The 27,671-nt window shown below is 35.6% G+C and overlaps 1 protein-coding gene across 1 annotated transcript in view; it reads right to left on the reverse strand.

Annotated features, from left to right (window-relative positions):
- Window positions 1–959: 959 nt before the first annotated feature.
- The window catches only part of YIPF4 (Yip1 domain family member 4), a 29,684-nt gene continuing 2,972 nt past the window's right edge, over window positions 960–27,671 (reverse strand). The window contains exons 2-6 of the mRNA XM_045447228.1: window positions 16,194–16,347; window positions 13,904–14,075; window positions 10,593–10,670; window positions 6,487–6,600; window positions 960–2,506 (exon numbers count right to left, since the gene is read on the reverse strand). Of these exons, the coding sequence (XP_045303184.1) occupies window positions 2,369–2,506; window positions 6,487–6,600; window positions 10,593–10,670; window positions 13,904–14,075; window positions 16,194–16,347 (656 nt within the window). The 3' untranslated portion in view covers window positions 960–2,368. The remainder of the gene's footprint in view (window positions 2,507–6,486; window positions 6,601–10,592; window positions 10,671–13,903; window positions 14,076–16,193; window positions 16,348–27,671) is intronic.

Here is a 27,671-nt window from a genome sequence, read left to right on the forward strand (position 1 = left end):
TCTTCCTAAACTGTTTTCTAATACAATGAAAATTATAAAGAGATTTTGATTTTTAATCCAAACTTCAATTATTTTACAATCAATTTGAAATATAAGTAAATATAATTTACTCATAATTCTCCTTTTGAGGATTAACATTCATCACAATTGCTACAACTGAAAACACACACACACGCACACACACAACTAGAAGAGACTATCTGGCGAGTTCTGTTTTAAAAATACTAATGAACTAATAATTAAGTTGGAATCATGATTTAAAATCAGTATGACTTAGAAAATATTATTATATAAAAATTCAAGGAAAGGACATTATCACGGTCAGCTTACCATTGTTAGCAGTAATGTCTCTTGTACAAATTTACAAATTACATTTCCAAACTGACAATCTGTTTTAACTACTTTGCTCATTAGCCCATGAGTATGTTGGTTGAGCTTGAAACATGATAAATAGTACCTACATATACCCTAAAGAGCGGAAGTTCTCATGATTAAATGTTGTTATTTTTAAACACCTTTTTAGAACATCAATACCTCATTTTATCTTCATCATTGGGGAATAAACACAATACAATATGTAAACTTTTCATTCACATCTTAAAGAACTGATAGGTTAAAAAAATTAAACCAGTTTTTGATAGAATGGGTCCCAAAATGGTTTAATGTACTGCTTAGTAAAATTCTACCCCCTGGGACCAACCCCCAAACTTCTTGGGGGAAGATTCAGGGTCAACACTATGAATATCAAATATAATAATTGACTGTAACAAAGTAGTGACCTCAGGAATTTCTTATGTGTGATGTTTATTTTACAGTTGCTACTTCTGTAGCTATTGATCCTTCCTCACAACTTCATATTATTTTAGGTTCCAGAAATTCTGTCCCTCTGGTGCTTCAATCTATTGTCCTAAGCTTGTTTTTAAAAATTAGCATATGTAATTTTCACATTATTCTGGCTCAAAGATAGCTCCACCCTTTTCCTGTAGCTTAAAATAAATTTTTCCTTTTTTTTTTTTTTCCCTTTCTTTTTTAGTGAAAGGAGGAGAGATGGGTTTGGTACTTTGAAGACTTGCTTCAGAGTTGCTAGATATTTCCTGATGCATAAAGTTGTTAAAGGAATGGTATCATATTGAGGACAGCAGTTAACTCTTCCAGCTGAGACCAGAAAGGATAATATAATTTGCTGATAGTTACCAGGCATTTGCTGTTTTATGGACATAAATAAAATATTTAATCTACTTTACAAGGTTATATTAACTAAAGTATACACCAGGGTATATGAAATAATTTGCAACAAAAATTTCACTAGTTAAAATTTCTTAATATTTCCCTTAGCAAATACTGTACATTTGTTAGAGTACCTGATACTTGTTTAGTAATACAGGACAAGGTGTTATAAAACAAAACACACAGCTGGGAAGCATTTTATTTTTTTCTACTTCATATAACATTATTCAAGACCACAAGATTTTAAAGGTCTCTTTCCAGCAACTTTTATGACTTAGGAGTACCACTTAAAAATATTTCTGATGCTATAAATATTACTATTTCTCTACATATTGACAATTTTAATAATGCCATATCCATTATACCTCCTGCTCCTTTGGTCAGAAAGATAAACATAAACTGAAATCAGATATTTAGGCATTCAAAAATAGTTTTTCGAAGCATACCCAAGCAAACCAAATCTACAGCAGCAACTGTTAAAAAATTAGTTTTAGTTGTTATTAGGACTCTTAACAAGGACATACTGAAGCATGTATGAGATTTTTAAAATTATACACAATTTAAAAAACAAAGCTGAATTTATAAATAAAAGATTAATGGCCAAATTAAAGAAAGGTTAAGCATCAGATTGAAAATATCTCAATTTTTAGGCTATTCAGAAATATATTTTGTGAATAAAAAGAATAATTTCATAAATATATACGTATAAATATAAATATATATCTACAGGATCTGCAATGCAGGAGGAAACCCTTTAAAGAAAAAATTGCGCTTTTAGATTATTAGGATGCTGCCATATTTACCCTTTGAATGAAATATAATTACCATTCCAGGTGCTTTTGGCACAAGTTTTTAGGTGAATATTGACACAATCTTAAAAACACAATGCTTTTAAATTTTATTCACTGGAATATGAAGAATCAAACAGAATTTGGAATTCTGACCAAAAAAAAAAAAATCCAGATAACTGCAAATAATTAAATACAAAAAAATGTTGTTTGAAAAAGACTTTCAACCTGCCTTTACATGTGGACCATGTAAAATTTTACCAGCAACAGGATTTCTTCAATCCCCTCAGCAAGAGTTCCCAGCCTACACACACAAATGTAACATGTCTTTTTCTACTCATATATGACTTAGATCACACCCCAGTATATAAGGACAAAAAATAAATGTATAGTAAAAAGATTGGATAAATCAGGAGAGGCTTTTTGGTCTTGAATTCTTCACCCACTAACAATGAAGCAGCACTGTAGGCAGCCCAAAACACACCAAACAGCTTTAAAAAAACAAACAAAAAAGACAAAAGGCAGCATATTAGCAAGTCAATTAACATTCTGGGTATCAGACAGTAAAATAACATTCACAATAGTTTCTTAAAACAACCCTGACAACCAATTGTGGTAAACAGTAAAACTTAATGTTTAAGATTATTATTAAGAATGTTTATCCTTGCTTTGTTCCTTGACGTATGCAAATGAAGTCTTTTGTTATCACACTTGTCTAATCCTAGGAATGACTTGGAGTGCCTATTAAAAAGAGAATCCGGGGATTCACTCTAGCTTGCTAAATCAAAATCTCGTCAGGGAAGGGTTTTGTTAATTAGTCTTTTTAACAGTGTCCCTGGTGATTTAAGATAAGGCAACTTTTGGCCAATTGAAAGAAATTTGGCCAACTGAAAGAAATGTGCTGAAAGAAAATTAATTTCATTACAAAGTAAACTTTTTCCTGTTTTTTCTTCTAAGAAGTAGGAAAACAGACTAAGCGAAAATTTTACACAATGTTTATGAAATAGAACAGCATTTTCCCAGAAATAGGTAAAAGTATGGGGTTAAATAAAAAGGAGAAAAAAAATAACAGTTTGGTCAAGAGTTTAATTAAATACAATGTACTGTGGTTTTCAGATTATACGTGTACCAAATTTTGTTATTTCCACTGGAAACTTATAGAACACTTATTGATGTAGTTGCAAACGGCATTTTATAGAATAAAATTAAAGGAAGAACTTCAAGGGTAGAAATCAGAGAAACTATGACAGAAAAGGACTTGGCACAGGGCAGGATATCTCAACCTTGTACTACTGACATTTTGGAGCTGGATAATTGTTATGAGAAGCTGTCCTGTGCATGACAGGATTTTTAGCAGAATCCCTGCCCTCGACCCATGACATACTAGTAAGATTCCACTCCCAACATCGTTTGTGACACCCCATATGTCTCCAGACATTGGCAAATGTCCTTGGGAGGCAAAATCGTCCTTGAGAACCACTGGTAGAGAGGTCAAAAATAAATACCGACAGCCTGAAAATGTATTTGAGATGGTCCGGTTTTCTACTGTTCTTTTAAAACTAAAACAAAAAGCTACAAAATATTTTAGACTTTCAGAAAAGTATAGGGAAATATATGAAATAAGATTATGATCAAATTGCATTTGTATGTCATACATTTTTTTTTTTGTTATAAGTAAATAGTTAAAGATTGGAAAGAATTACAGAGATTTAATGTTAAAAAAATAATGCTTGTAGATTAAACTGTATTCTAATGAGATTTAAATGATAAGAGTTTTGCAACATATTTCTCCATAAATCTTGGACTTGGAAACAAACATACAATGGCTCACTACAAACAGAAGATTAAACAATTAGGAAAAAAAACTGGGGAAAGAAAAATCTGAAGTTTAAAACAATTGTATCCTAAAATTTTAATGACAAAAGACTTTCTGGTTCATAATAATACATTCATAAATTGCATAAAGAATGCTAAACACCAACTTTCAATTGAACTTGATTACTAAAAGTGACCAGAAGACACACAGTTTTAGCAATTTTGGGAGTAGTCTTAAAAGTATTCAAACAGGCTTTAACCCAAGTTAAAACAACACACAAGCAAGAAAGATCCTGAATGATTCAGTAAAGTGGTACGTTCACTAAAGCTAGATAATTACATGTCAGCAATGGGGCTAGCTTCTGTACTGTAAGACTTTTAAATTAAGTGCTGATAATGCCAATTAAAAAAAAAAAGATTTCAGGATTAGAAGGCAGAGAGAAGAATGATCTGGTACTTGGTCTCTAAAGTGATCAAGTAGTTCTAATATACAAAGATGTTCTCAAAATATTTTTTTATAATATTTGTAATAACAACTACTAATTGAATGTCTTCTCTGTGCCAAGCATAAATACTTTACCATTTTGATAATGAACCCTAAAAAACAGTTGTCAAGATTCCCAATTTGCAGAGGAGGATAAGAAAAGGTATCGCCCCAAGCGGGTAGCAAATAAGTGGAAGAACCAGAAATCGAATTTAGAACTAGTTGGTTCCAAAATCTCTACTCTTCTCAATACCTAATACTTATATCTCATTATTACCCTGTAGTTAACCAATTCTTTTTTTTTTTTTTTTTTTTTTCAACGTTTATTTATTTTTGGGACAGAGAGAGACAGAGCATGAACGGGGGAGGGGCAGAGAGAGAGGGAGACACAGAATCGGAAACAGGCTCCAGGCTCCGAGCCATCAGCCCAGAGCCCGATGCGGGGCTCGAACTCACGGACTGCGAGATCGTGACCTGGCTGAAGTCGGACGCTTAACCGACTGCGCCACCCAGGCGCCCCTGTAGTTAACCAATTCTAAAAGGAATCTTTTCTCCCATATATTAGAATTAGTAAGGGACTTTAAATAAAACCAAATGTCATAAAAATTAATTGGCTGTACTTAAAAACAAATACTTTAATGTGAAGGCTACATAATGGCAGTTCTGAAAGTGGTAGTCTTAAGAAGTTCTGTATTTTTGGGGCACCTGGGTGGCTCAGTCAGTTAAGCGTCTGACTTCGGCTCAGGTCACGATCTCACGGTTCATTGAATTCAAGCCCCGCAACAGGCTCTGTGCTGACAGCACGGAGACTGGAGCCCACTTCAAGCGGCTCTCTGCCCCTCCTCCGCCCCTGCTCACATTCTCTCAAAAATAAACATTAAAAAAAAGAAAAAAGTTCTATATTTTCTCATAAAGAAAAAAATTACATTGTGTAATATAAATACATGTGCTAAGCATTTATTTCCCAAAGTTGTTCAAAATTTAGGTTACCTTACTACTTATTAATACTTAATATTATCAGTAAATGTTTAAGATGCATTTATGTTAATGTAAATTTAACACAGCATAAAGAAGTGCTGATCTCTGCAGCATAGAAAAGCCAATTTATTACAACCATGTCTTTCATATTTGATAAGGGAGTTATTATTCAAATAGGAGTACCAGTTATTAAATAAATGTCTGGTAAAATCTTAAATATAAGTCACCCACAAAATCTAAGTCCTATGAAGTTGTATTATAAACACAGAGAAGAGCCATTTGCAGCTACGGGGATAGAACTAGAGGGTATTATGCGAAGTAAAATTAGTCAGAGAAACACAAATATCGTATGACCTCACTCATATGAGGAATTTAAGATACAAAACAGATGAGCATAAGGGAAGGGAAGCAAAAATAATATAAAAACAGGGAGGGACACAAAACATAAAAGACTCAAATACAGAGAACAGAGGGTTGCTGGAGGGATTGCAGGAGAGAGGATGGTCTAAATTGGTAAGGGGCATTAAGGAATCTACTCCAGAAATCACTGTTGCACCATATGCTAACTAACTTGGATGTAAATTAAACAATAAATAAATTAAAAATAAATAAAAATAAATAAAGGTTATGGAAAAGACCAAAAATAAACAAACAAACAAACAAACAAACAAACACAGAGAAGAAAAATTCAACATTAAAAAATTTATCTGAGGGGTGCCTGGGTGGCTTGGTCGCTTAAGCGTCTGACTTCAGCTCAGGTTATGATCTCACGGTCCGTGAGTTCGAGCCCCGCGTCGGGCTCTGTGCTGACAGCTCAGAGCCTGGAGCCTGTTTCAGATTCTGTGTCTCCCTCTCTCTCTGCCCCTCCCCTGTTCATGCTCTGTCTCTCTCTGTCTCAAAAATAAATAAACGTTAAAAAAAATTTTTTTTTTTTAAATAAAAAATTTATCTGAGTGTAATATCCTGTACCCTGATTTGCTCTTTGTTCTTTACTCCTCCCTAGACATACATTATAATTTCTGGTGATTAAAATGAGAAAATAAAAGAAACACAATTGGTAAAATCAATGACTAAGATCACTGTTCCAAACACTTACAAATGTTTGATAGGTACAGACTACAATATTCTGAGGCAGAGAACTAGTATACTTTTGTTATTGGAAAATAGTTAATTTTTATGATATACACTACTTACTTTTATAAGTGTAGATACCACTTCAAATGATCCAACCACCAGAAGTATAGGGGCTATAACAATGAGAGGAAGTAGTGAATATCCTATAACTCCAAGAACTTGGCCATATGCAACCTGTGAATTTTCAAAATTTTAAATAAATATCATAGAAATCAAGGTAAATTATTTTAATTACTATTGAACATCACATATTTATTGTTGTACTTTCATAAATGTGAGATTTAAGAAGAAATCAACAAGTATCAGGGCATCTGGGTGGTTCAGTTGGTTGAGCACCTGACTCTTGATTTCCGCTCAGGTCATAATCCCAGAGTCATGGGATCACGCCCTACACTGGGCTCTGCGCTGAATGTGAAGGTTGCTTAAGAATCTCTCTCTCTCTCTCTCTCTCTCTCTCTCTCTATTCTCTCTTCTCTCTCTCTCCCTGCCCCCAACCCTTTCCTCCCCAGCTCGTGCTCTCTCTCTAAAAAGATAAATCTTAAAAAAAAAAAGAAATCATGAAGTATCATATGCCTTATATTTCAAATTACCATATAACCCGCTATGTTCCTACAGTCTTATCAATCTACTACTGTTTCAATTACCATCAATTTTCTGATACCCAAATCTACATTTCCAGCCTTCTCTCTTTTGAGACTTATATATCCAATTACCTTCACTACAACTACAGTATACTTTGTCACTACTTTCCTTAAAGTTGTAGAAGGATTACTTTTATTTAAAATTTTTTTATTCATTTATTTTAAGAGAGAGAGAGAGAGCACAAGCAGGGAAAGGCATAGAGAGAGGGAGACAGAGAATCCCAAGCAGGTTCTACTGTCTGTACAGCAGCCCAATGTGGGGCTGGGACCCACAAACCATGAGATCATGACCTAAGCCAAAATCAAGAGTTGGAGGTTTAACTCACCCAGGCACCCCAGAAGGATTACTTAAAGGGATCACAACCATCTTAATTCAAGCAAAAAATTCAAGGTCTAGAAAGCTACATGTGATAAGCGCAGACTAAAAGGGAAAGGAGGGCAGGAAGAAGAGACTGAAGGAAAAAATATTTTTTAGTGGCTACTGTGTGTCAAGCTCTGTGATAGATCAAGACAGATCAAATGCAGCAACAATCCTTTAAGTAGGTATTACTGCCTCCATTATGAAGAAACTGATTTTTAGAGAGACAAAGTGCTTTGTTCAGGAAAGCAAAGTTGGTAGGAGAAGAGTTCAAATTAAGATCCAGGTCTCTTAACTCCTACATCAACAGTTCCAAATTACCAAAGCATTTAGTGATATCTTTTTTCATATAAATATTACATGGCATTGCGTTAAAACATAACAAATAATATGTAAACAAATATAATTTTAAATCTCCATTAGAATTATTTTATATTTCCATATGCAGAGTGAAAAAGTTTCACAGATAAATGTTATTCTAAATTTATTTAAGGGTTTTAGGTTAAGATAATGGATTGAGCACATATATCTAGTATCATTCCCTCTTGAAACTATACTAAAAGGGGAAAAACTTTTTTTTAAAAGAGGCATAAAAAATGGAAACTAAACCACAAAATAATCATGCATTTTGAGAATAATGCACATGCCTGGGAGAAACTAAGTAGAAGAAAAATACATAGAGGCCATATAGGTTGCTCACTAGGGAAAGGAGAACTGATCCCTAAGTGACACATTAAAAATGTATACATATGAAGGCACACCTCAGCACTCACCACAAGAAGTGATAACTAAAGGCTCAGTGAGCTCTGGATGAAACCCCTGAGCATTCTCAGAATACAGATAATGCAGATCAAGTTCATTCTCATTACTCATCACTCATACTCATTACTCTCATTCTCATCACATACCTTACACTATTGTCAGTAATGTAGGCCCCTATGTATATATGAAATCATGAATAAAACAGGAAAAAAAAAAAAACACTATCAAAAGAACCAGCAACAAAAGTCTGATCCTAAACTCTGTAAGTTTAGATCAGACACATGAAATAAAGAGAATAAGTGTAATGACAAAAAAGCCATTTACAAGAATCAAAGTATTATTTTGTATAAGATAACTGTATAGTTTTGGAGAAAATAAAGTTTGATGAAAGTTATTTCCTCATCTTTATAGTAATTGTCAGTTTTGACACTTTATGAATGATGGTATTTTCATATCATTCTTTGTGGCCTGCATGGTGTATAGATAACTATATATTCTATATCACAAAATACAATGTTTTATTTCATTAATCATAGTATTTTCTTCAAAAAAGAGGCTTAAACAGAAGAACAGAAGATGGGACAACAGCAACATAATTTTGGAAGCTGGAAAGCAGATAAACAAGTAACACGGCAGATCTTTCTACCAAATGTGACAAAAGAGCTCAAGATCTCTACATTCAGCAATCAATTCTCATTTAGTCCACTGAATCACTTCTCTGCCTGGCATCCCCTCTGCTCTACTCTCTCCACAGAATAAACTACTAGGAAAAAAAAAAAAAAAAAAGAATAAACTGTCAGAATTCCTAGGTTTAAAGTAATTCACAAAGTCTTATTTAATGGGGTAGCAATTCTAAAGGTGTGGCTAACGGGCTCCTGAGGGTCCCAGCAACTCTTCCAGAAGAATGGAAGGTCAAAACAATTTCATTTCTTTTCTTTTCTATTCTCTTCTTCCTTTCCCTTCTTTCCTTTCCTTCTTCCCTTCTTTCCCTTCCTTCTTCCCCTCCCTGTTAATGTTTATTTATTTATTTTCAGAGAGAGAGAGAGCGTGAGCAGGAGAGGGGCAAAGAGAGGGAGAAAGAGAATTCTTTCGGGGCTTGATTCCATGAACTATGAGATCATGACTTGAGCCAAAACCGAGTCAGATGCCTAACTGACTGAGCCACGCAGGCGCCCCGATAAAATTCTATCCTTAAGCAAAAATTAGAATTTTGGAAAAGTTGTGTCTACCACTGTAAGGTTAACAGTTTTCTAACACACATTTCTGATGAGATAGGAGGTGGTATTAAAGAATGTGATTTTCTGTTAGTGTACAGTAAGATGTGTCAACATTTAGAAGATCAGCAAAACCCAGTGAACCAGTATTTTCCAAATGATCATGCATGGGTAAAAAGATTCACCCAAAGTGACTTTTAATGAGACAGAATATGAAAAGTTCATTAAAAGGGTTTGAGATTCCTTATTGCAACAAACCTTTAAGAAACTACTACTTGTTGAATGTAGGTGTAGGATCAGAGAAGAATAGCCACAATCATCTGAAAAAGCTACTAAAATACTCTTCCTTTTCTGGGCGCCAGCGTCTGACTCTGGATCTTGACTCAGGTCACGATCGCACGGTTTGTGAGTTCGAGCCCCACATAAGGCTCTGCACTGACAGGGTGGATCCTGCTTGGGATTCCATGTCTCCCTCTTTCTCTGCATCTCCCCCACTCACCATCTTTCCCTCTCTCTCAAAAATAAACATTTATTAAAAATAAATACATAAAATAAAAGTCTTCCGTTTCCAATTAAGTATCTGTTTGAGGCCTTATTTTTTTCATATACTTTAACCAAAACAATGTTATCAGAACAGACTGAATGCAGAAAGCAGATAGGAGAATCCAGCCTCCACTAAGCCAGATATTAAAGCTACTTACCCAAATGTAAAATAATGCCACTCATCACTTTGTTTTGAAAAAGATTTTTTGCTACAAAACATATAATTTATGTTAAAATGTATTTGGCTTTACTTTTAAATGAACAAAAATATATATTTAAAATTTTTATTTTAATTTCTAACATGGTAAGTATTGATAAATATAACCCACATAAAGACATCTCTTTGGGACCTGAGACCAAAAAGTTTGAGAACTGCTGTACTAGAGAATAAATTATATGCTTCCCTGAAAAGCTGTAAATTAGTTATGAGTGGTATGGGATCTTTTCTTCCATCTTCCTTTCTTGTAACATTTACCGAGCATGCACAATACTAACATGCTGATCATCTTAAAGGAAGTAGCATAACTTAAAAGCAATTCCACGACAAGAAACAGTTATGATGAATATATAGCTACTGATGATATCTACAATACCAAAAATAAAGCTTATGATAAGAAACAAAGGCTATTTTCAAAATTAACCACTTACTTCTCCACCAAGAACTCTGGCCAGTAAGAAAATTGTTAGGGAACCAAATATCCAAATAGTTATAATCCATGAGACCACCTTAAGGGAAAAAAAATTCATGCAATTAATAACTTTGTACCAAAAAATTGATTAATTTCCCAGGAAGTCAATTCTCTTCTAATATAAGACAGCTTGGTGTTTCCAATTTCAGGTTATAGAGTTTGAATTCCCAGTTATCTTTCCAAAACCTAGTAAGAATGCAATGTGTTAATACAATTTTACATCCAAACTGAAAATTTAGCAATGTTCAATTGCCTAAGGAAATCTCAGTATTTCAAGATCTATTATAAAATATTAATGCAAAAAAAGGACAAAGTGTTTACTTTGTAAACCTCTGGTTTACAGCATCTTGCAAGGAAGATTCGTCACCAAAAGAAGTTATAGATCTTCTTGGGAGGTCTTTAAAATTTACATTAATTACATATGTATCTAAGTGATGGAATGTGGAAGACTTTCAGACAATTTTAACTCCTGAGACAATATAATAATGATACATGCCTCCACTTCTAAGTTTCATCTGCTTCGAGGTTCTAGAGATAATGAAGCCCCAAAAGCAAAATAAGCACAATTATTGCCTAGATCCTGGTTTCTAAATATCATTCCCTGATAAAAGGACGAGGATTCCTTTGATAAGTAATTGATTCTAGGGATGGAGCACGGAAGATAAAAGATGAGCCCAGAACACTCTGTAGAATTAGAAGGAAAGGAAATGTTCAAAAAAAGGATGGGAATATGTCTAAAGGACACAGAAGCTAACCTAAAGAAGCTCTCATTGGCTAAAGCAGGGATAACCTCAGCAATAAAATAAGTGACAATAGCACTGGATGATAATCCAGAAAATAAAATAAATATTCATGGTTCCATACTGACATCAATCAATCAATCAATGATTAAGCAATGGTAAAGAAGGGATAGCTGCTCCATACAGAATACCAATTAACACATGTGGAAGGAATGAGGAAAACAGAAAACTACCATTCAGTAAACAATAGTAATAATTGCTGCATGCAAGATCCATCTGTAGATACTAAAATTAGTGGGCTAACATTTGATGAGAAACACGACGTCTGCATAGTCATCAAGTATGTCTACAAGATATTTATTAATTAAAAAAAGTAGGGACGCCTGGGTGGCTCAGTCAATTGAGCATCTGACTTCGGCTGAGATTATAATCTCACAGTTCGTGAGTTCAGGCCCCATGTTGGGCTCTGTGCTGACAGCTCGGAGCCTGGAGCATGCTTCGGATTCTATGTCTCCCTCTGTCTCTGCCCCTCCCCCGCTCATGCTCTGGGCTCTCTCTCTCAAAAATGAATAAAACATTTAAAAAATTATTTTTTTAAAAAAGGGAAAACAGCAACTTTACAGTGGAGGATTTAGGCACACACCACCTCATCACCTAACCAAGCGACCAATGTTAACAGCACTAGTAATAAGATATATCAAGGGGTGCCTGAGTGGCTCAGTTGTTTCAGCATCTGACTTTTGATCTCAGCTCAAGTCATGACTTCATGGTTCATGGGATTGAACCTCACGTCAGGCTCTGCACTGAAAGCATGAAGTCTGCTTGAGATTCTCTCTTCCCCTCTCTCTCTCTGCTCCTCCCCTGTTCACATGCTCTCTCTCTCTCTCCAAATACATAAACTTGAAAAAAAAAGATACTCATATCACATACTCCTTGATAGTATACTGAGGTGGGCACAAAGTAGTATTCTTGCTAAAAATTTATGACCCCAATCTAGTCATGAGAAAACATCAAGCAAAACCAAACTGACCAACATTATATGGAGGTAGTAATCTGTTTTAAGCTTTAAAACCCTTTGTTCAGGGGCGCCTGGGTGGCTCAGTTGGTTAAGTGGCCGACTTCGGCTCAGGTCATGATCTCGTGGTCCGTGAGTTCGAGCCCCGCGTCGGGCTCTGTGCTGACAGCTCAGAGCCTGGAGCCTGCTTCCGATTCTGTGTCTCCCTCTCTCTCTGACCCTCCCCCGTTCATGCTCTGTCTCTCTCTGTCTCAAAAATAAAATAAACGTTTAAAAAAAAATAAAATAAAATAAAACCCTTTGTTCAAATCAAAGATTATACAAAATAGATAAAATTAGAGATGCTCTAGATGAATGATTAGTGGTAGGTAGCAGACCAGCGTCCCCACTCAACTTCTTCAATTCACCTTACACTTCCAACAGAATACATGATATAAACTACTGATCTAAGGTAAATATTAGTAAGGATCTTGCTATTGGGAGATTATTCTGGATTATCCAGATGAGAACTAAATGTAATCACAACTGTCCTTAATAAAAGGAGGCAGAGGGAGTTTTGACTACTGTAGAGAAGAAGTTAATGTGACCATGATAACAGAGATTGTAGTAATGCTGTCAGAAATCAAGGAACACTGACAGCCTCTGGAGTGGGAAGAGGCAATCAAAAGAATGTGCCCTGGAGTCTAGACAGGACCAGCCCTGCTGACATTTTAATCTTAGCTCCTTCGAACTTATTTTGGATTTCTGACTTCCAGAACTATAAAAGCATAAATTTTCACTGTTTTAAACCACAAAACTTGTGGAAATTTGTTATAGAAGCAACGAGAAGTGAATTCATTTCCGAATCATTTTGTGATGAAGTTATTTTTTATTCCTCTAACGCCTTAAACTAGGAATTAAGGAGTGATGTGTGTATGTTGTATTTTGATAATAAAGATAAAGCCCCCGAGAGTAGAACAAAGTATTATATAAAAACAAATACTGTTGGAATCCTTGTCATTATTTATTAAAATAATTTTTCAAGTAAACTCTAGGCAATGTGGGGCTCAAACTTATGACCCCAAGATCAAGAGTCACATGTTCCACCAACAAAGCCAGCAAGGTACCCCTAAAATATTTATTTAAAAAAATGAATAAAAGGTAAGAACACATTATGAGTATTGTGTTTTAAACCCTTCATCCCGCGGGGAAAATCATAAAAGGCAAGGGCAGCTCTTTGGTCACTTCTAGTCACTATTCACTTCTGCTCAGCTGAGAGTAGTCCCATCTATTAACCCCAGTTGCCAAATACTAATACTTTCTATGTGAATGATGATGTAAAACTATGGAAAGCATTAATCTAAGGTACTCCCTGCTTATTTAATTAAGAAGAGTTCTAGAGATGAACAATACAGAAATAATGGCTATAAGAAAAGCTTTTCTCAAACATAACGTAGCATTACCCTTAATATTTGGCTATTTTTACTTTCAAACCTCTTAAAATATTTCATTTTGTATAAAGTAAGATATACTTACCCTAAACTGTCCATATAATGATATCATGGAAAAGAAAAGAACAACAGCCAGAGGGCCCCAAAAGTCAGGATTGTCTCTCACCACTTGTCTATTAAAACCAAGTGATGGCATTGGCATCAGAACACACCGGATTTTGTAGTAAATATCCTTTAGATCAATATCCAATTCCTCCCTATAATATAAAATAAAAGTTCTTAAAAGACACACACTTCTAAATACTCAGCTGCAACATAATTTAAGAAAAGTTTAAATATGACGGTGTTGTCTCCATAGGTCAACAAAGCATTACATCTGAAGTACTGTATTTCACAGATTCCACAGATATTACATTTTCTTTTTTTTATTTTATTTTTTCTTTTTTAAATTTTACATCCAAATTAGTTACCATATAGTGCAACAATGATTTCAGGAGTAGATTCCTTACTGCCTCTTACCCATTTAGCCCATCCCCCCCCCCCCTCCAGGAACCCTCAGTTTGTTCTCCATATTTATGAGTCTCTTCTGTTTTGTCCCCCTCCCTATTTTTATATTATTTTTGTTTCCCTTCCCTTATGTTCATCTGTTTTGTCTCTTTTTTTTTAATTTTTTTTTAAACATTTTATTTATTTTTGAGACAGGGAGAGACAGAGCATGAACAGGGGAGGGTCAGAGAGAGGGAGACAGAGAATCTGAAACAGGCTCCAGGCTCTGAGCTGTCAGCACAGAGCCCGACGTGGGGCTCAAACTCACGGACTGCGAGATCATGACCTGAGCCGATGTCGGCCGCTTAACCGACTGAGCCACCCAGGCGCCCCTGTTTTGTCTCTTAAAGTCTTCATATGAGTGAAGTCATATGATTTTTGTCTTTCTCTGACTAATTGCACTTAGCATAACACCCTCCAGTTCCATCCACATAGTTGCAAGTGGCAAGATTTCATTCTTTTTGATGGTTGAGTAATACTCCATTGTACATATATATACCACATCTTCTTTATCCATTCATCCATCGATGGACATTTGGGCTCTTTCCATACTTTGGCTATTGTTGATGGTGCTGCTATAAACATGGGGATGCATGTGTCCCTTCAAGACAACACAACTGTATCCCTTGGATAAATGCTCAGTAGTGCAAGTGCTGGGTCAGAGGGTAGTTCTATTTTTAGTTTTTTGAGGAACCTCCATACTGTTTTCCAGAGTGGCTGCACCAGCTTGCATTCCCAAGATAGTACATTTTCAACATTTCAACATCTCTAAAATTGGGATGCTTATCACAATTGCTGGTGTCTTCCCTTAGCCTGGAGGGAAGTGAAGAGCTTCCAAGATCCTCCTTTCCATTTGCCAGTCTACTGGAGGAACTACTACTTTGGGACAACTTTAAAATCTTCTGCTTGAGCCCTTATTGACTATATTAATAATTCAGACTGCAATCCTATATGATGTGGTGTGGGGTTTCCATTCTCAGGGAAAAGTTTTCTTCCAACACCCCACCCATTGCCAACTTGAGATAAGCAAACATCCTTGCTGCCTCTTTATGTGTGGTGGGTTTTTTCTCATCTATTCTTACACTAAGAAGACAGCCCTTGGATATCTTAGCTTTATACTGTCTTACATAATTTTTCCTTCTTATTGACAAACATAAAATAACTGCATCTTAAAATCTATTGTCTTAAATTTGATGAAATGTGGTATATTAAGAAACAGAATGTTTCAGCACTTAATCTACCAGTAATTACAGAGATTAACTTGATAATGCCTCAATTTTACAGAGCTACAGGTTCCTTCTCAAGTTGTTAAATTCTTTACTTTTTTTGCAAATGATAATCACTTAAAAAATTTCAAGTACCGTGAAGAAAGTGAAAGACTCTCTGTAGTCCTTCTAGTGGTAGCTCTAGAATTTCTATATGGGAAAGATTTTAGAGTAATAACCTTTTTGGAAGTTTTAATTTGCCTTAAACTGAATTTCCACAGCAAGCACCCTGCTTTTTTACTTAATCTGCATGTTTACTTGAGATAGTATAGGCCCAAGTAAGCCCTAACATTTGGAGTATACATGCGTGTGTTTGTGTTTGTGTGTGTGTGAGAGAGAGACAGAACTATAATTCATTCAATTTTAGCCATTCATTAGGTTAAAAATATCCTCCCATTATTTCAATATTTCCAATTATTAGTAAAATTGAAAAACAGCTAGAACCTTACATCAAAAAGGTTAGGATTTTCCATATTTGTCTTTAAATAACATGAAAGAATACAATAATCCCACAGACTAGTTAGTTCTAAAAGTCAAAAAATACATATTACTATTTCTACATACAAGAGTGGCTTGTTATCTTCAGGATCATCATCTTCCACTTCCAAAAGCCAGCCATATCCTCTTTGTCTCAGAAATGTAGTAGCTGTAGATTCTTTAATAAAATCTCCACCAAGGTTTAATTTGACATCTGGGGATGCTATCGAACCACTAAGATCTTAGGAGAAGAGAGGATAAAATTATAAATCAAGGTAAAAATGTGTGAATCTTAACCAACATGGGCATCATATTCAAGTAAAATACTTACCATTTTTTAAAAAATGTTTTAAATTTGTTTTATTTTTGAGAGAGAAAGGCAGAGAGATTGGGAGAGAGAATCCCAAACAGGCTCCACAATGTCAGTGCAGAGCCCAATGCAGGGCTTAAACTCCTAAACTGTGAGATCATGAGCTGAGTTGAAACCAAGAGTTGAATGCCTAACCCACTGAGCCACCCAGTAACCCCTAAAATAACTATCATATGAAGATCTCTAACTACGAACATCTGCTATTACATACGATCCTCATATTTTATAGCTGATAAAAATCTAAAAACCATCTTTTATTTTACAACAAGAAAATGAAACATGAGAGAAGTGAAAACATAAAAGATTTTAAATAATTAGCTAGACTGGTAAAAAAAAATCTAGGATTGTAACAACTTTATATGGAAGATACATACAAAATATATGATATCATTTCTGATGCCCTTCATTATTACATATACTATGTTCTTCAGAACAAAGTGATTATATAAATTCTTTCTAAAGGCATTACACATATACAGAAAACCTTACACAAAATTTGCTAAAGAAAACTACAGATTTTTCTCTACATTTTTATGTATTATTTATACATCCTCTCATTTAAATCACCAAATAGCTATGTTAAGTGCTTCGTTCTGGATAAAGATGACTAGTAAGAGATCCCCACTATTTCAGCTAATTCTTTTCTTTATATATTCACATTATTCATCTTTAGTTTGGGCAACAATAAATGTGTTTTGGGTTTTTTTTTTAATTTTGTTTTGTTTTTAGGTCAGCTCTAAAAAGGAGTGAAGAGGGGTGCCTGGGTGGCTTAGTCGGTTGTAAGTCCAACTCTTGATTTCAGCTCAGGTCATGATTTCACAGTTCACAAGTTTGAACCCTACATCAGGCTTTGCAATGACAGCATGGAGTCTGCTTGAGATTCTCTCTCTCTTCTCTACCTGTATGTGCCTGCTCTAAGTAAATAAATACAAATTTTAAAAATCATTTTTAAAAAAATAAAAGGAGTGAAGAGATTCAGTTATGGACCTTACAAAATAAATTCCATTCATAGTTTCAACTGTGCCTTAGAGATTACAGACAATCACACTTGTACAAAATGCCCCATTTTCTGGTTGGGAAAAAATGAGAATAGTAAAGGACTTGAGGTCATACAGGAATTAAGAAAAAAAAAATCTGTAGGCACAGACAATATGCACTATTAAACAACCATCAATGCTGTTAACCAGAAGCCACATGACTGGAGTGGTACTTTAGAAAATAATCTTGGGGCGCCTGGGTGGCTCAGTCGGTTGAGCATCTGACTTCAGCTCAGGTCATGATCTCACAGTCCATAAGTTCGAGTCCCATGTCAGGCTCTGTGCTGACAGCTCAGAGTCTGCAGCCTGCCTCGGATTCTGTGTCTGCCTCTCCCCTGCTCATGCTCTGTCTCTCTCTGTCTCAAAAATAAATTAAAAAAAACATTTAAAAAATTAAAAAAAAAAAAAAAGATCCTAAGATTCTCTCTCTCCCTCTGCCCCTCTTTCCTGCTTGCTCGCCCTTTCTCTAAAATAAATAAATAAATAAATAAATAAATAAATAATAAAATTCTTTCCAGGTTTAACAGTATATGATTCTAAAGTTTTTATAAGGGAGTTTACTCAGCTGTAAATAAAATGCAAGGCCTTTTGTATTCACTGTCCTTCCCTACTTAGTTTACAAATAGTCCCTGTAAATGCTATCATAGATTCTTGTGATTAAAATATTCTCTGAAATTACTTTCTGCTTGTTTTAATCTAAGTAAAAAAAAAAAAAACAAAAAACTCAAAAGAGGTATAATTTAACTATAATTCCATTTCACTAGGTACAAAGAATGCTTTTCTTGATTTAACAAGAGGAAGATTTCTATCAGGAAGTCATTAGTATGGCAGCGTCATTAAAGGTTTTAGAGTTATGAGGCAGGAAAGGACCTTGACAACTGTTTACTGGCCTCCAGAAAGGACTGCACTTAAAATTCTTAATCTAAACAAACAAAAGATATATAAATTATTGTGCAAAGAAATACTCTGATAAAGAGTCATATGGTTAGCAGTTTGTCATAGCATGGATGCCTGAACCTCAAAAAGACACCTTTAGCTTAAGATTTTGTAGTATTTTTCATTCCATTTTCATAAAGCAAGAAAAGATGATGAACATATGCAAGAATGCCAGCAATAGCAGTTTCACACGTCCCTTAGTGCCCCCAAAATATAATTAGGTGTAGGTACAAAAAGCAACAAGAAATGTCCAAAAAACTGGTAGTTAGCCTAACATGTTAGCAAGTTAACAAGAATGTCAGAAAATAACAAGATTCCAAACTACTCCAAGAGTACTGGTATCTTAAGTTAAACCAGAGTGAGAACCAGCTAGCTTGGTTGTCAACTCTAGGTTAGGTATTATAAAATATTAATTTTAAATTATTTCTTACTATATATATTATAATATTCTTGTCATTTGCTAAATAAAAACATGTAAAGATAATAAGTGGATTTAAAAGAAAATAATCTTTGAATAAAATCTACTGCAAAAGAAAATCTTAAAAATGTTTCCACTTCTATTTGCCTGAGAGTGAGGAAGATCAGTAAATTTCAAGTTTAACAGAAAGCCACCTGGAAAAACTACAGGACAAGATTTACTAGTAATTCTCCCTTCCTTTAAACGCCAAGTGTAGGGGCACCTGGGTGGCTGAGTCGGTTAAGCATTCAACTTTGACTCAAGTCATGATCTCACAGTTCGTGAGTTTGAGCCCCACATCGGGCCCTCTGCTGTCAGCACAGAGCCCGCTTAGGATCCTCTATCCTCCCCTCTCTCTGCCCTTCCCCTGCTTGTGCTTTCTCTCTCAAAATAAACAAACTTAGAAAAAAAAAAAATAAACTCAAGTGTATCACTAGGTGAGCGATCTTTTCTCTGAATCTTCTCAGTCTAACAACTTCACTTGGAAAGATGAGTAAGAACTCAGTGCTGTAAGATAGTATACTCAGGATGAGATTTACTGTTCTGCTGCTAGATGAGTTCTAGATTTCTGATAAAGAAGAATATCCTGCAATGAACAATATACATTTTGTTGATACTTTTTAACTTCTTATGTGTGTGAAGAAGCTTTTTTTTATTTAACAAGCAACAAGAATGAGGATAAAAACCACCGCATTTGATTGGAAAATGAAATCCATGTGTGCTTAAATCTAAAACAGAATTGTGTATTTGTGCAGCACAACAAAACGATCACATGTTTGGGGTGCCTGGGTGGATCAGTGGGTTAAGCGTCAGACTTTGGCTTAGGTCATGGTCTCGTGGTTTCTGAGTTTGAGCCCCATATCCAGCTCTGCTTCAGATTCTGTGTCCCTCTCTCTCTCTCTCTCTACCCCTTCCCCACTCACACTCTGTCTCTCTCTCAAAAATAAACAAACATTAAAATAAATAAAAATAAATTTAAAAAACAAGCACATTTCACACTGAAAGGATAAAGTCCATTCTTCCATCTTAGTTATAAAAACATTTTGGGTGCTTTGGTGGCTCAGTCAGTTAGCATCTGGCTCTTAGTTTCCACTCAGGTCATGATCTCACACTTCATGGGTTCCAGCCCCACAATGGGCTCTGAACTGATGGTGCAGAGCCTTCTTGGGATTCTCTCTCTCTCCCCCCATCTCTGCCTGTCCCCTGCTCGTGCTCTCTCTCTCTCAATAAATATAAATTTAAAAACTTTTAAAATTTACTTAAGAAAACATTTTAATGCTTGCATAGATCAAAGAAAGAGATCAAGAAACCAATGCAAGTACATAATGATTGCTAGATTCACATTACAGTTTGATGTTACTCCATAAGAAAAAATTTTAAAGCCTCTTATAAAACTGTATCTTAGGTTATATTCTTATTCATAGTATTTTGATTTATGGTTTTAATAGCCTTACTATTCGATATTGTAAATTTTTTATATCGTACATATTAATCAAAATCAATTAAATCAGGGCTACTGACTGCCTCAGTTGGAAAAGCATGTAATTCTTGACCTCAGGGTCATGAGTTTGAACCCCACAATGGGTGCAGGGATTACTCAAAAAAATAAACTTGAAAAAAATCAATTAAATCTCCTGAACCTATCTTTGGAAAAATTAAATCTCATTTTGGCATAAACACCATTTAACAGAAATTTCTTTTGTTTGCCTTATGAGTCTTTTAACTGAACCTTTTATTCTGAAATAATTGTAGATTCACAGGAAGTTGCAAAAATAGTACAGAAAGGTTACATGTACCCTTCATCAAGCTTCCTCTAATGGTACCATGTCATAGAACTATCAAAACCAGGACACTGACATTGGTATAGTCTGCAGACCTTATTCAGGTTTTACCAGTTTTACATGCACATATTCGTGTATTGTATATAGTTCTGTGCAATTTTATCACCTTTATAGATGTATATAATACCTTATGAATTTAAAATATATGAAAATAAATAGTTTAATTATTTTAAATGGTAAACTTTGCTTGACCACCTTTTTTCTCCCCATGAATGGCTGGCTAAAAAGTCATTTTCAGAGCACCTGGGTGGCTCATTCATTTAAGCATTTGACTTCAGCTTAAGTCATGATCTCACGGTTTGTGGGTTCAAGCCCCGCGTTGGGCTCTGTGCTAACAGCTCAGAGTCTGGAGCCTGCTTTGGATTCTGTGTCTCCCTCTCTCTGTCTCTGCCCCTCCCCGACTCATTCTCTAGGTCTCAAAAATAAATAAATGTTTAAAAATGTTTTCAATAAAATAAATTTAAAAAATTTTTAAAAAGTCAGTTTCAACTTTCTTTCTTAATATTTTAATGTTTACCTTATTTCTGACAGAGAGAGAGAAAGAGAGACAGAACATGAGCAGTGGAGGGGCAGAGAGAAGGAGACACAGAATCCAAAGCAGGCTCCAGGCTCTGAGCTGTCAGCACAGAGTCCAACACGGGGCTCGAGGTCGCAAACCATGAGATCATGACCTGAGCCAAAGTCGGCCACTTAACCAACTGAGCCACCCAGGTGACCCTCAACTTTCAAACAGGGAAGAGAAGCTATTCTTGCACACCCATTATATGCCATGTATTACACTTCATTAGCCTATTGTATATTTGTGATAATATCTACATGGATATGATTTTTTTTTTTAAGCTAGAAAGTTTTTAGAAAAAAGAAACTAACAATTCCTTTGTCTACACTACTAACTTGTATCAAATGTAATATCCTTTCTGGGGAGGGGGATCTTCACACAAAGAGTAGGCTAAATGTTTGGCCACCTTGACAAAAAATTATCATTTACTCATGGGCTCCTGGGTGGCTAGTTGGTTAAGTGTCCGACTCTTGGTTTCAACTTGGGTCATGATCTCACAGTATGTGAGCTTAAGCCCCACGTCGAGGTCTATGCTGACAGCGAGGAGCCTGCTTGGGATTCTCTCTCCCCACCTCTCTCTGCCCCTCTCCTGCTCACGCTGCCTCTGTCTCTCTCAAATAAATATATAAATAAACTAAAAGAATTATCATTTACTCAAAAGAACACTGATAATAATTATTGGATTATTATGTCTACAACTTAGTGATTACAATAATGTACTATAAGTTGTAGATACTATGATTCCTATATAGGAGTGTCTTAGCCTGTTCAGGCTGCCATAACAAAAAGACCATAGTCTGGGTGCCTTATAAACAATAGAAATGGATTTCTCACAATTCTAGAGGCTGGAAGTCTAAGATCAGGGTGCCAACAGAATCAAGTAAGGGCTCTCTTCTGCCTTACAGACTTTTCCTTATACCCACATACAGGAGTAGGGAGTAATAGGGAGCTCTGTGGAATCTTTTATTAAGAGCACTATTCCCATTTATCAGGGTTCCACCCTTATAACCTAAGTACCTTCCCCAAATTCCCACCTAATACTATTACATTGGGCATTAGGATTTCAATATAATGAATTTTAGGGAGACCCAAACATTCAGACCATAACTGGGGGTAAGAAGACTGAAGAAGGCTGAGCTCAAAAAGCAAAAATTGAACCCAGTCTTCTTATATCAACTTATATAATCAACTATCAGCTTAATGTTTCTTTTTAACTATGTCAAAAGCACCTAAAATTCAATATTCCAAAACTACATTCTTGATATCTAAGGTCTTCCTCTAGTTTCTTCTTTCAGTGAATGATACCATTATCCATTCAGCTGGATAAACTGGAAGTTCAATTATCCTCGACAATTTCCTTCATTCACATGCTCCCTGCTCCATCCAATCCACCATTAAATTGTTACTTTCACCTCTAAATATTTTTGAACCTGCCCACTGGTCTCCATTTCTACTCCCAGCACAAGCTATAGAAAACTGTGACTCCTGCCTGCATGACTATAATGGTCTACTAACTGCTTTCTCCCTAGTCACTCGTGTCTTTGTCTTCTTCCAATCCATTCTCTGAATTGTAGCCAGAAGATTTTTTTAAAAAATAATTTTTAATGTTTATTTATTTTTGCGAGAGAGACAGAGAGCAAGTGGGGGAGGGGCAGAGAGAGAGGGAGACACAGAATCCAAAGCAGGCTCCAGGCTCTGAGCTGTCAGCATGGAGCCAGATGCAGGGCTCGAACTCACAAACTGCAAGATCATGACCTAAGCTGAAGTCGGACGCTTAACTGACTGAGCCACCCAGGCGCCCTGCCAGAAGATTCTTTGTAAAATGCAATTCCTTCACTCTCCTGGTTAAAATCCTTCAGTGGCCTTCCATGGCTTTTTTTAGCTCACGTCCAAAAATCTCTATGCACCCTGCCTACTTCCCCAGAACAATTTTCTGCCCTTCCCCATCTGTACTCTGGCCACACTAAGCCTCTCAGTTCTTTGAATGAACCAGGATCCCCTTTATCTCAGAAACTTTGTACCATGCTGTTTTCTCCAACATCTCATAATTAAATGCCACCCATTCTTCAGTTCTCATATACTTGCTTCAGGAAATTTTCCTTCATCTCCCAGACTAGATTCCTTTCATAGTCCTCTGGACTTTTCCTTCACAGCGTTTATAATAATATATTTGTGTGATTATTTGATTAATGTCTGTAAGTTCCATGATGGCAAGAACTAAGTGTTTTTGTTGTAGTTTTGTTTTGAACATATCTCCCCAATACTTATAACAATGCCTGACCTATATGGTAGGCAACTAACAAATACGTAGTTCAACAAATGTTGAGTTAATTAACGAATGGAAGGGAAAATAGCTCCATAGAGTTTAAATCAATAAATGACATTAAAAGCTTTTAATAAAGCAAACATACAAAATTGGACTTGTATTTTGGAAACATAATCTTGGTCGCACAATGGAAGACTGATTTAAGAGGGGAGAGATTTGCACAGGGGAGTATGGTCAGGAGGCTACGGTATAGATGTGAAATGGTAAGAGCTCAAACTAAGGCAGTGTCAGTAGAGAAGGAAGAATAGATTCATTATACAGTTATTCTGGAGCTAGTATGAAATAGTTGATGACCAACTCAATATTGAAAAAGTGAAAGAGAGACTAGAGACAAGTTTCTGCCCTTTGGCAAGAGGAACTATATCACAAACATTAAGTCACTTTCACTTTAGTACCTTCCCTGTTTTCAATATTAATCAATTAATCTATCAATAAATATTTATGAATTACTTAGCTTATTTCTTTAATGCCCTGACAGTGATATAAAAAAGTGAGATACTTTGAGGAGTTTTTGTTTGTTTGTTTGTTTTTACTTTGAGGAGTTTACAATCTAATTGATAGTACTATATATCCAAACAATGGAACATTATTCATCCAGAAAAGGGAACAGTTACTAATACAAGCTGCAACATGGATGAAACTTAAAAACATTACTTTGAGTACTGAGTAAAAGACACCAGACAAAAAAAGTCACATATTATCCCACTTACATGAATGTCCAGAATAGGCAAATCTATAGGGACAGAAAGTAAATTAGTGGTTGCCAGAAGCTGGGAGACAATGGAGAATAACTAAAAATAGGTATAGGTTTGCTTTTTTGAAGTGATGAAATGTTCTAGGGTTAGACAGTGGTGGTGGATGCACAACTTTATAAACAAACTAAAAACCACTGAACTGTATGCTTTCAAAGGGTGAAGTTTATGGTATATAAATTATATCTCAATTTAAAAATCTAATTTAGATAGCATGTAACATAAAACCCTATTAGTACTGTAAAACACACTCTTCTGTAGGTAAATGACAATGCAAATTGCCAAGTGATCACAGGTGCCAAAGGAGTAAATAGGCCTAAGTTACCAGAGAGGTGGTCAGGAAGGCTATGTAGAGGTAGAACCTGAATTTGGCTATGAGGGATAATGGGATCAGCAGTGAAGGAATGAGAAGAGAAATCATTCCAATGAAAAGAAACGGCAGGGAGAAAGGCATAGAAGCTGCAGGCTTCTGTTAGGCGGAGTTTATCTCCAAAAGCTGCATAAGATAGAGTGGGGACAAATTGTTAAGAGTATAAAATATCAAGTAAAAATCAAACTTGTCTTTAGAAGTTAAGTGTTTCTTTATGCATATTCTGCAGAATCTGGATCCTGTGACATGCTCTTCACAAAAGGCTTTTGGTGTTCACTGAGTTTGAAAAATCCTGTATACTACAACCCCCACTTGAGTTAAAAAAATTTTTTTTAATTTATTTTTCGAGAGAGAGAGAGAGAGAGAGCAAGCAGGGAGGGACAGAGAGAGGAGAGAGAAAATCCAAAGCAGGCGCCACACTGTCAGTGCAGAGGCCATCACATGGTCGATCTCACAAACCGTGAGATCATGATCTAAGCCAAAATCACGAGTTGAATGCTTAACTGACTGAGCTACTCAGGTGCCCCAAAGGCTCTGGGAGTTCTACATTAAGGAAACTCGTTTACCTTAGGTTAACACATCATATGTCATGTGTCAAATTTATGTTGTCATGGAACCTTCCCCCCTGGGCAACACTGATGAAGATGGAAGGAAGCAAGCAAAATGCCAAAGAGTAGGGATTCTGGATGCTGAGGAAACAGGAAATAACAGAGATAGTATGGCTGTGAAAATTTTACTTAAAAATTTAATTTAAAATCCTGTAATTTAGGAGGGGACCTGTGATGGTAGAGATGTAAAAAACAGAGAAGAAAGAGAAAATGCTAGAGAGAAAAAGTGAAGAGAAAGAAAAGTTCCACAAAAGGCAAGAAGATATGGGCATAAAAGCACCAGTAGAGAGTTATCCTTTTAGAAAAGAGGAAAGAAACCTTTCTTTAAGATTTGCAGGGAAGATGAATGTTTCCATATAGATACAAAGATACTTAGAGGTACAAAAATATGAAGATGAGAAAATGTCTATCCGGTGGCTTACATCATCTTTCTTGCTTAGTTGTCTGTGTTCATGACTTTCCAACTACTTGTTTAATTCTGTTGAATCAGTACTGGCTTCAGTTTTAGAAGCACAACACCTTTATCTTAATCAAAAAGTATCACATGGTCATTCATTCATCATTGACTGAATTCCTGCTATGTGCTGGGCTCAGTGCTAGGCAGTGGGTATGAGTAAAGCACAGCTTCTAACCCTGAGAAGCTCATGGTCTAAATCAGCATTGTTTTAGGTCTGTGAAGATTAATAACTATAAGACATGGACAGCCTCCAGCATGTATTGTACTGGCACAGTTCTTAAGTGAATGCTCTTTCCCCTTTCAACTGGAAGAACGCCTACTTATCTTCCAAAATATACCTGATCTGTCCCCGAATACTTCCTTGATCCTTTCCTGCAGTTAACCACTTCCTCCTTTGAACAATACTTTCTATAGCATTTATTATGTACAATGAAATTTATCTATTAGACCATTTCTTGGTGCCAAGGACTTCCTCATATGCAGACCCTTACACATGGAGGCACTTACTCCATCCTATATATATAAAACATTATCTATCCTTCAAAGTTAGGCAAATTATCATCTCCATTAAACTGTCCGTGATCTTACAGCTAGAAAAAATTTCCTCCTCTTCTAATCATTCATAACATTCTTTTTTTAAAAAAATTTTAAAACATTTATTTATTTTTGAGACATAATCATTCATAACATTCTAAATCAGTGCTTCTCAAGCTTTAATGTGCATATGAATCACAGCAGAATCTTATTAAAATGCAAATTATGATTAAGGCAGACTCTGTATTACTAAGTGCTCAGGACATAAACCAGGCAAAGAATTACTTATTTATCTGATATGAAATAAAGTCAAAGGATTCCTAAAAACTTCTATACTACACTTTACATATACATAACGGTATCATTACACTGTTGCATTTATACACATACATTTCAGTACTGCTTTTGGATATAGTTTTATACCATAGACTTGAATGATTCAGCCTGGGTTTCACTACTCATTTATTGGCTGATTCACACATAGCTCATGCGTTTTTAACTTGTACTTATGGAACTTGCTTTTATACACATTATTTTAAATAACTCACATTATGTATGCTATTCATTAAAAATTTTTCATTAAAAATTTTTTTTCAAATAAGTAATCTCTGCACCCAACATGGGGCTCAAATTCACAACCCCGAGGTCTAGAGTAGCATGCTCTATGATTCAGCCAGCCAGCGTCCCTGCTTTTCATTTTATAGAAGACAATATGGAAGTTTATAGAAACTCTGTAACTCGCCCGATATCACATCACTACTATAAGGCTCAGGACTTTAACTGAAGTCTGCTGGCTCTAAATCCAGCAGTTTTTTAGTTACACTATACAAAATGTGCTAAGTTTTATAGTCCCAAGTATCAATGTCATAGGAGATAAAAGAAAGGAAGAATCATTTATCCCTTCAACAATTACTTTCTGATGTTTATAGTCTGGATTCTGTGGCAGGTGCTGGGACACAGAAATAATCAGGGAAGTCTGTTTCTGAGGGACAGTTAAGCAAGGTTTCCCCAAGGAATGAGCATGCCAGTGCAGTGCTAATTCTCAACTTCAGGTAAGGAGCAGAAAGGCATTCAAAGCCTGGGGACTAGGATATGTATAGGTGTGGAGACAAACACTGAGTGAGGCACATTTTAGAACAAAGGATATGTGTGCGTAAATAGTATAGACAGGTATCATTAAGAAAGACCTGGACAGAATCTAGAAGGAAGGTACACTGAAAACACTCATGGTTAGAGAAAAGGCAGGAAAAAGGAGAAGAAAGAAATTACATGATATGCTTAAGAACCAGGGAAAAGACCTGGAGTTACAGAGTCAAAT

This window comes from Leopardus geoffroyi, chromosome A3, assembly GCF_018350155.1.
Source record: "Leopardus geoffroyi isolate Oge1 chromosome A3, O.geoffroyi_Oge1_pat1.0, whole genome shotgun sequence".
NCBI classification, from domain to species: Eukaryota; Metazoa; Chordata; class Mammalia; order Carnivora; family Felidae; genus Leopardus; species Leopardus geoffroyi.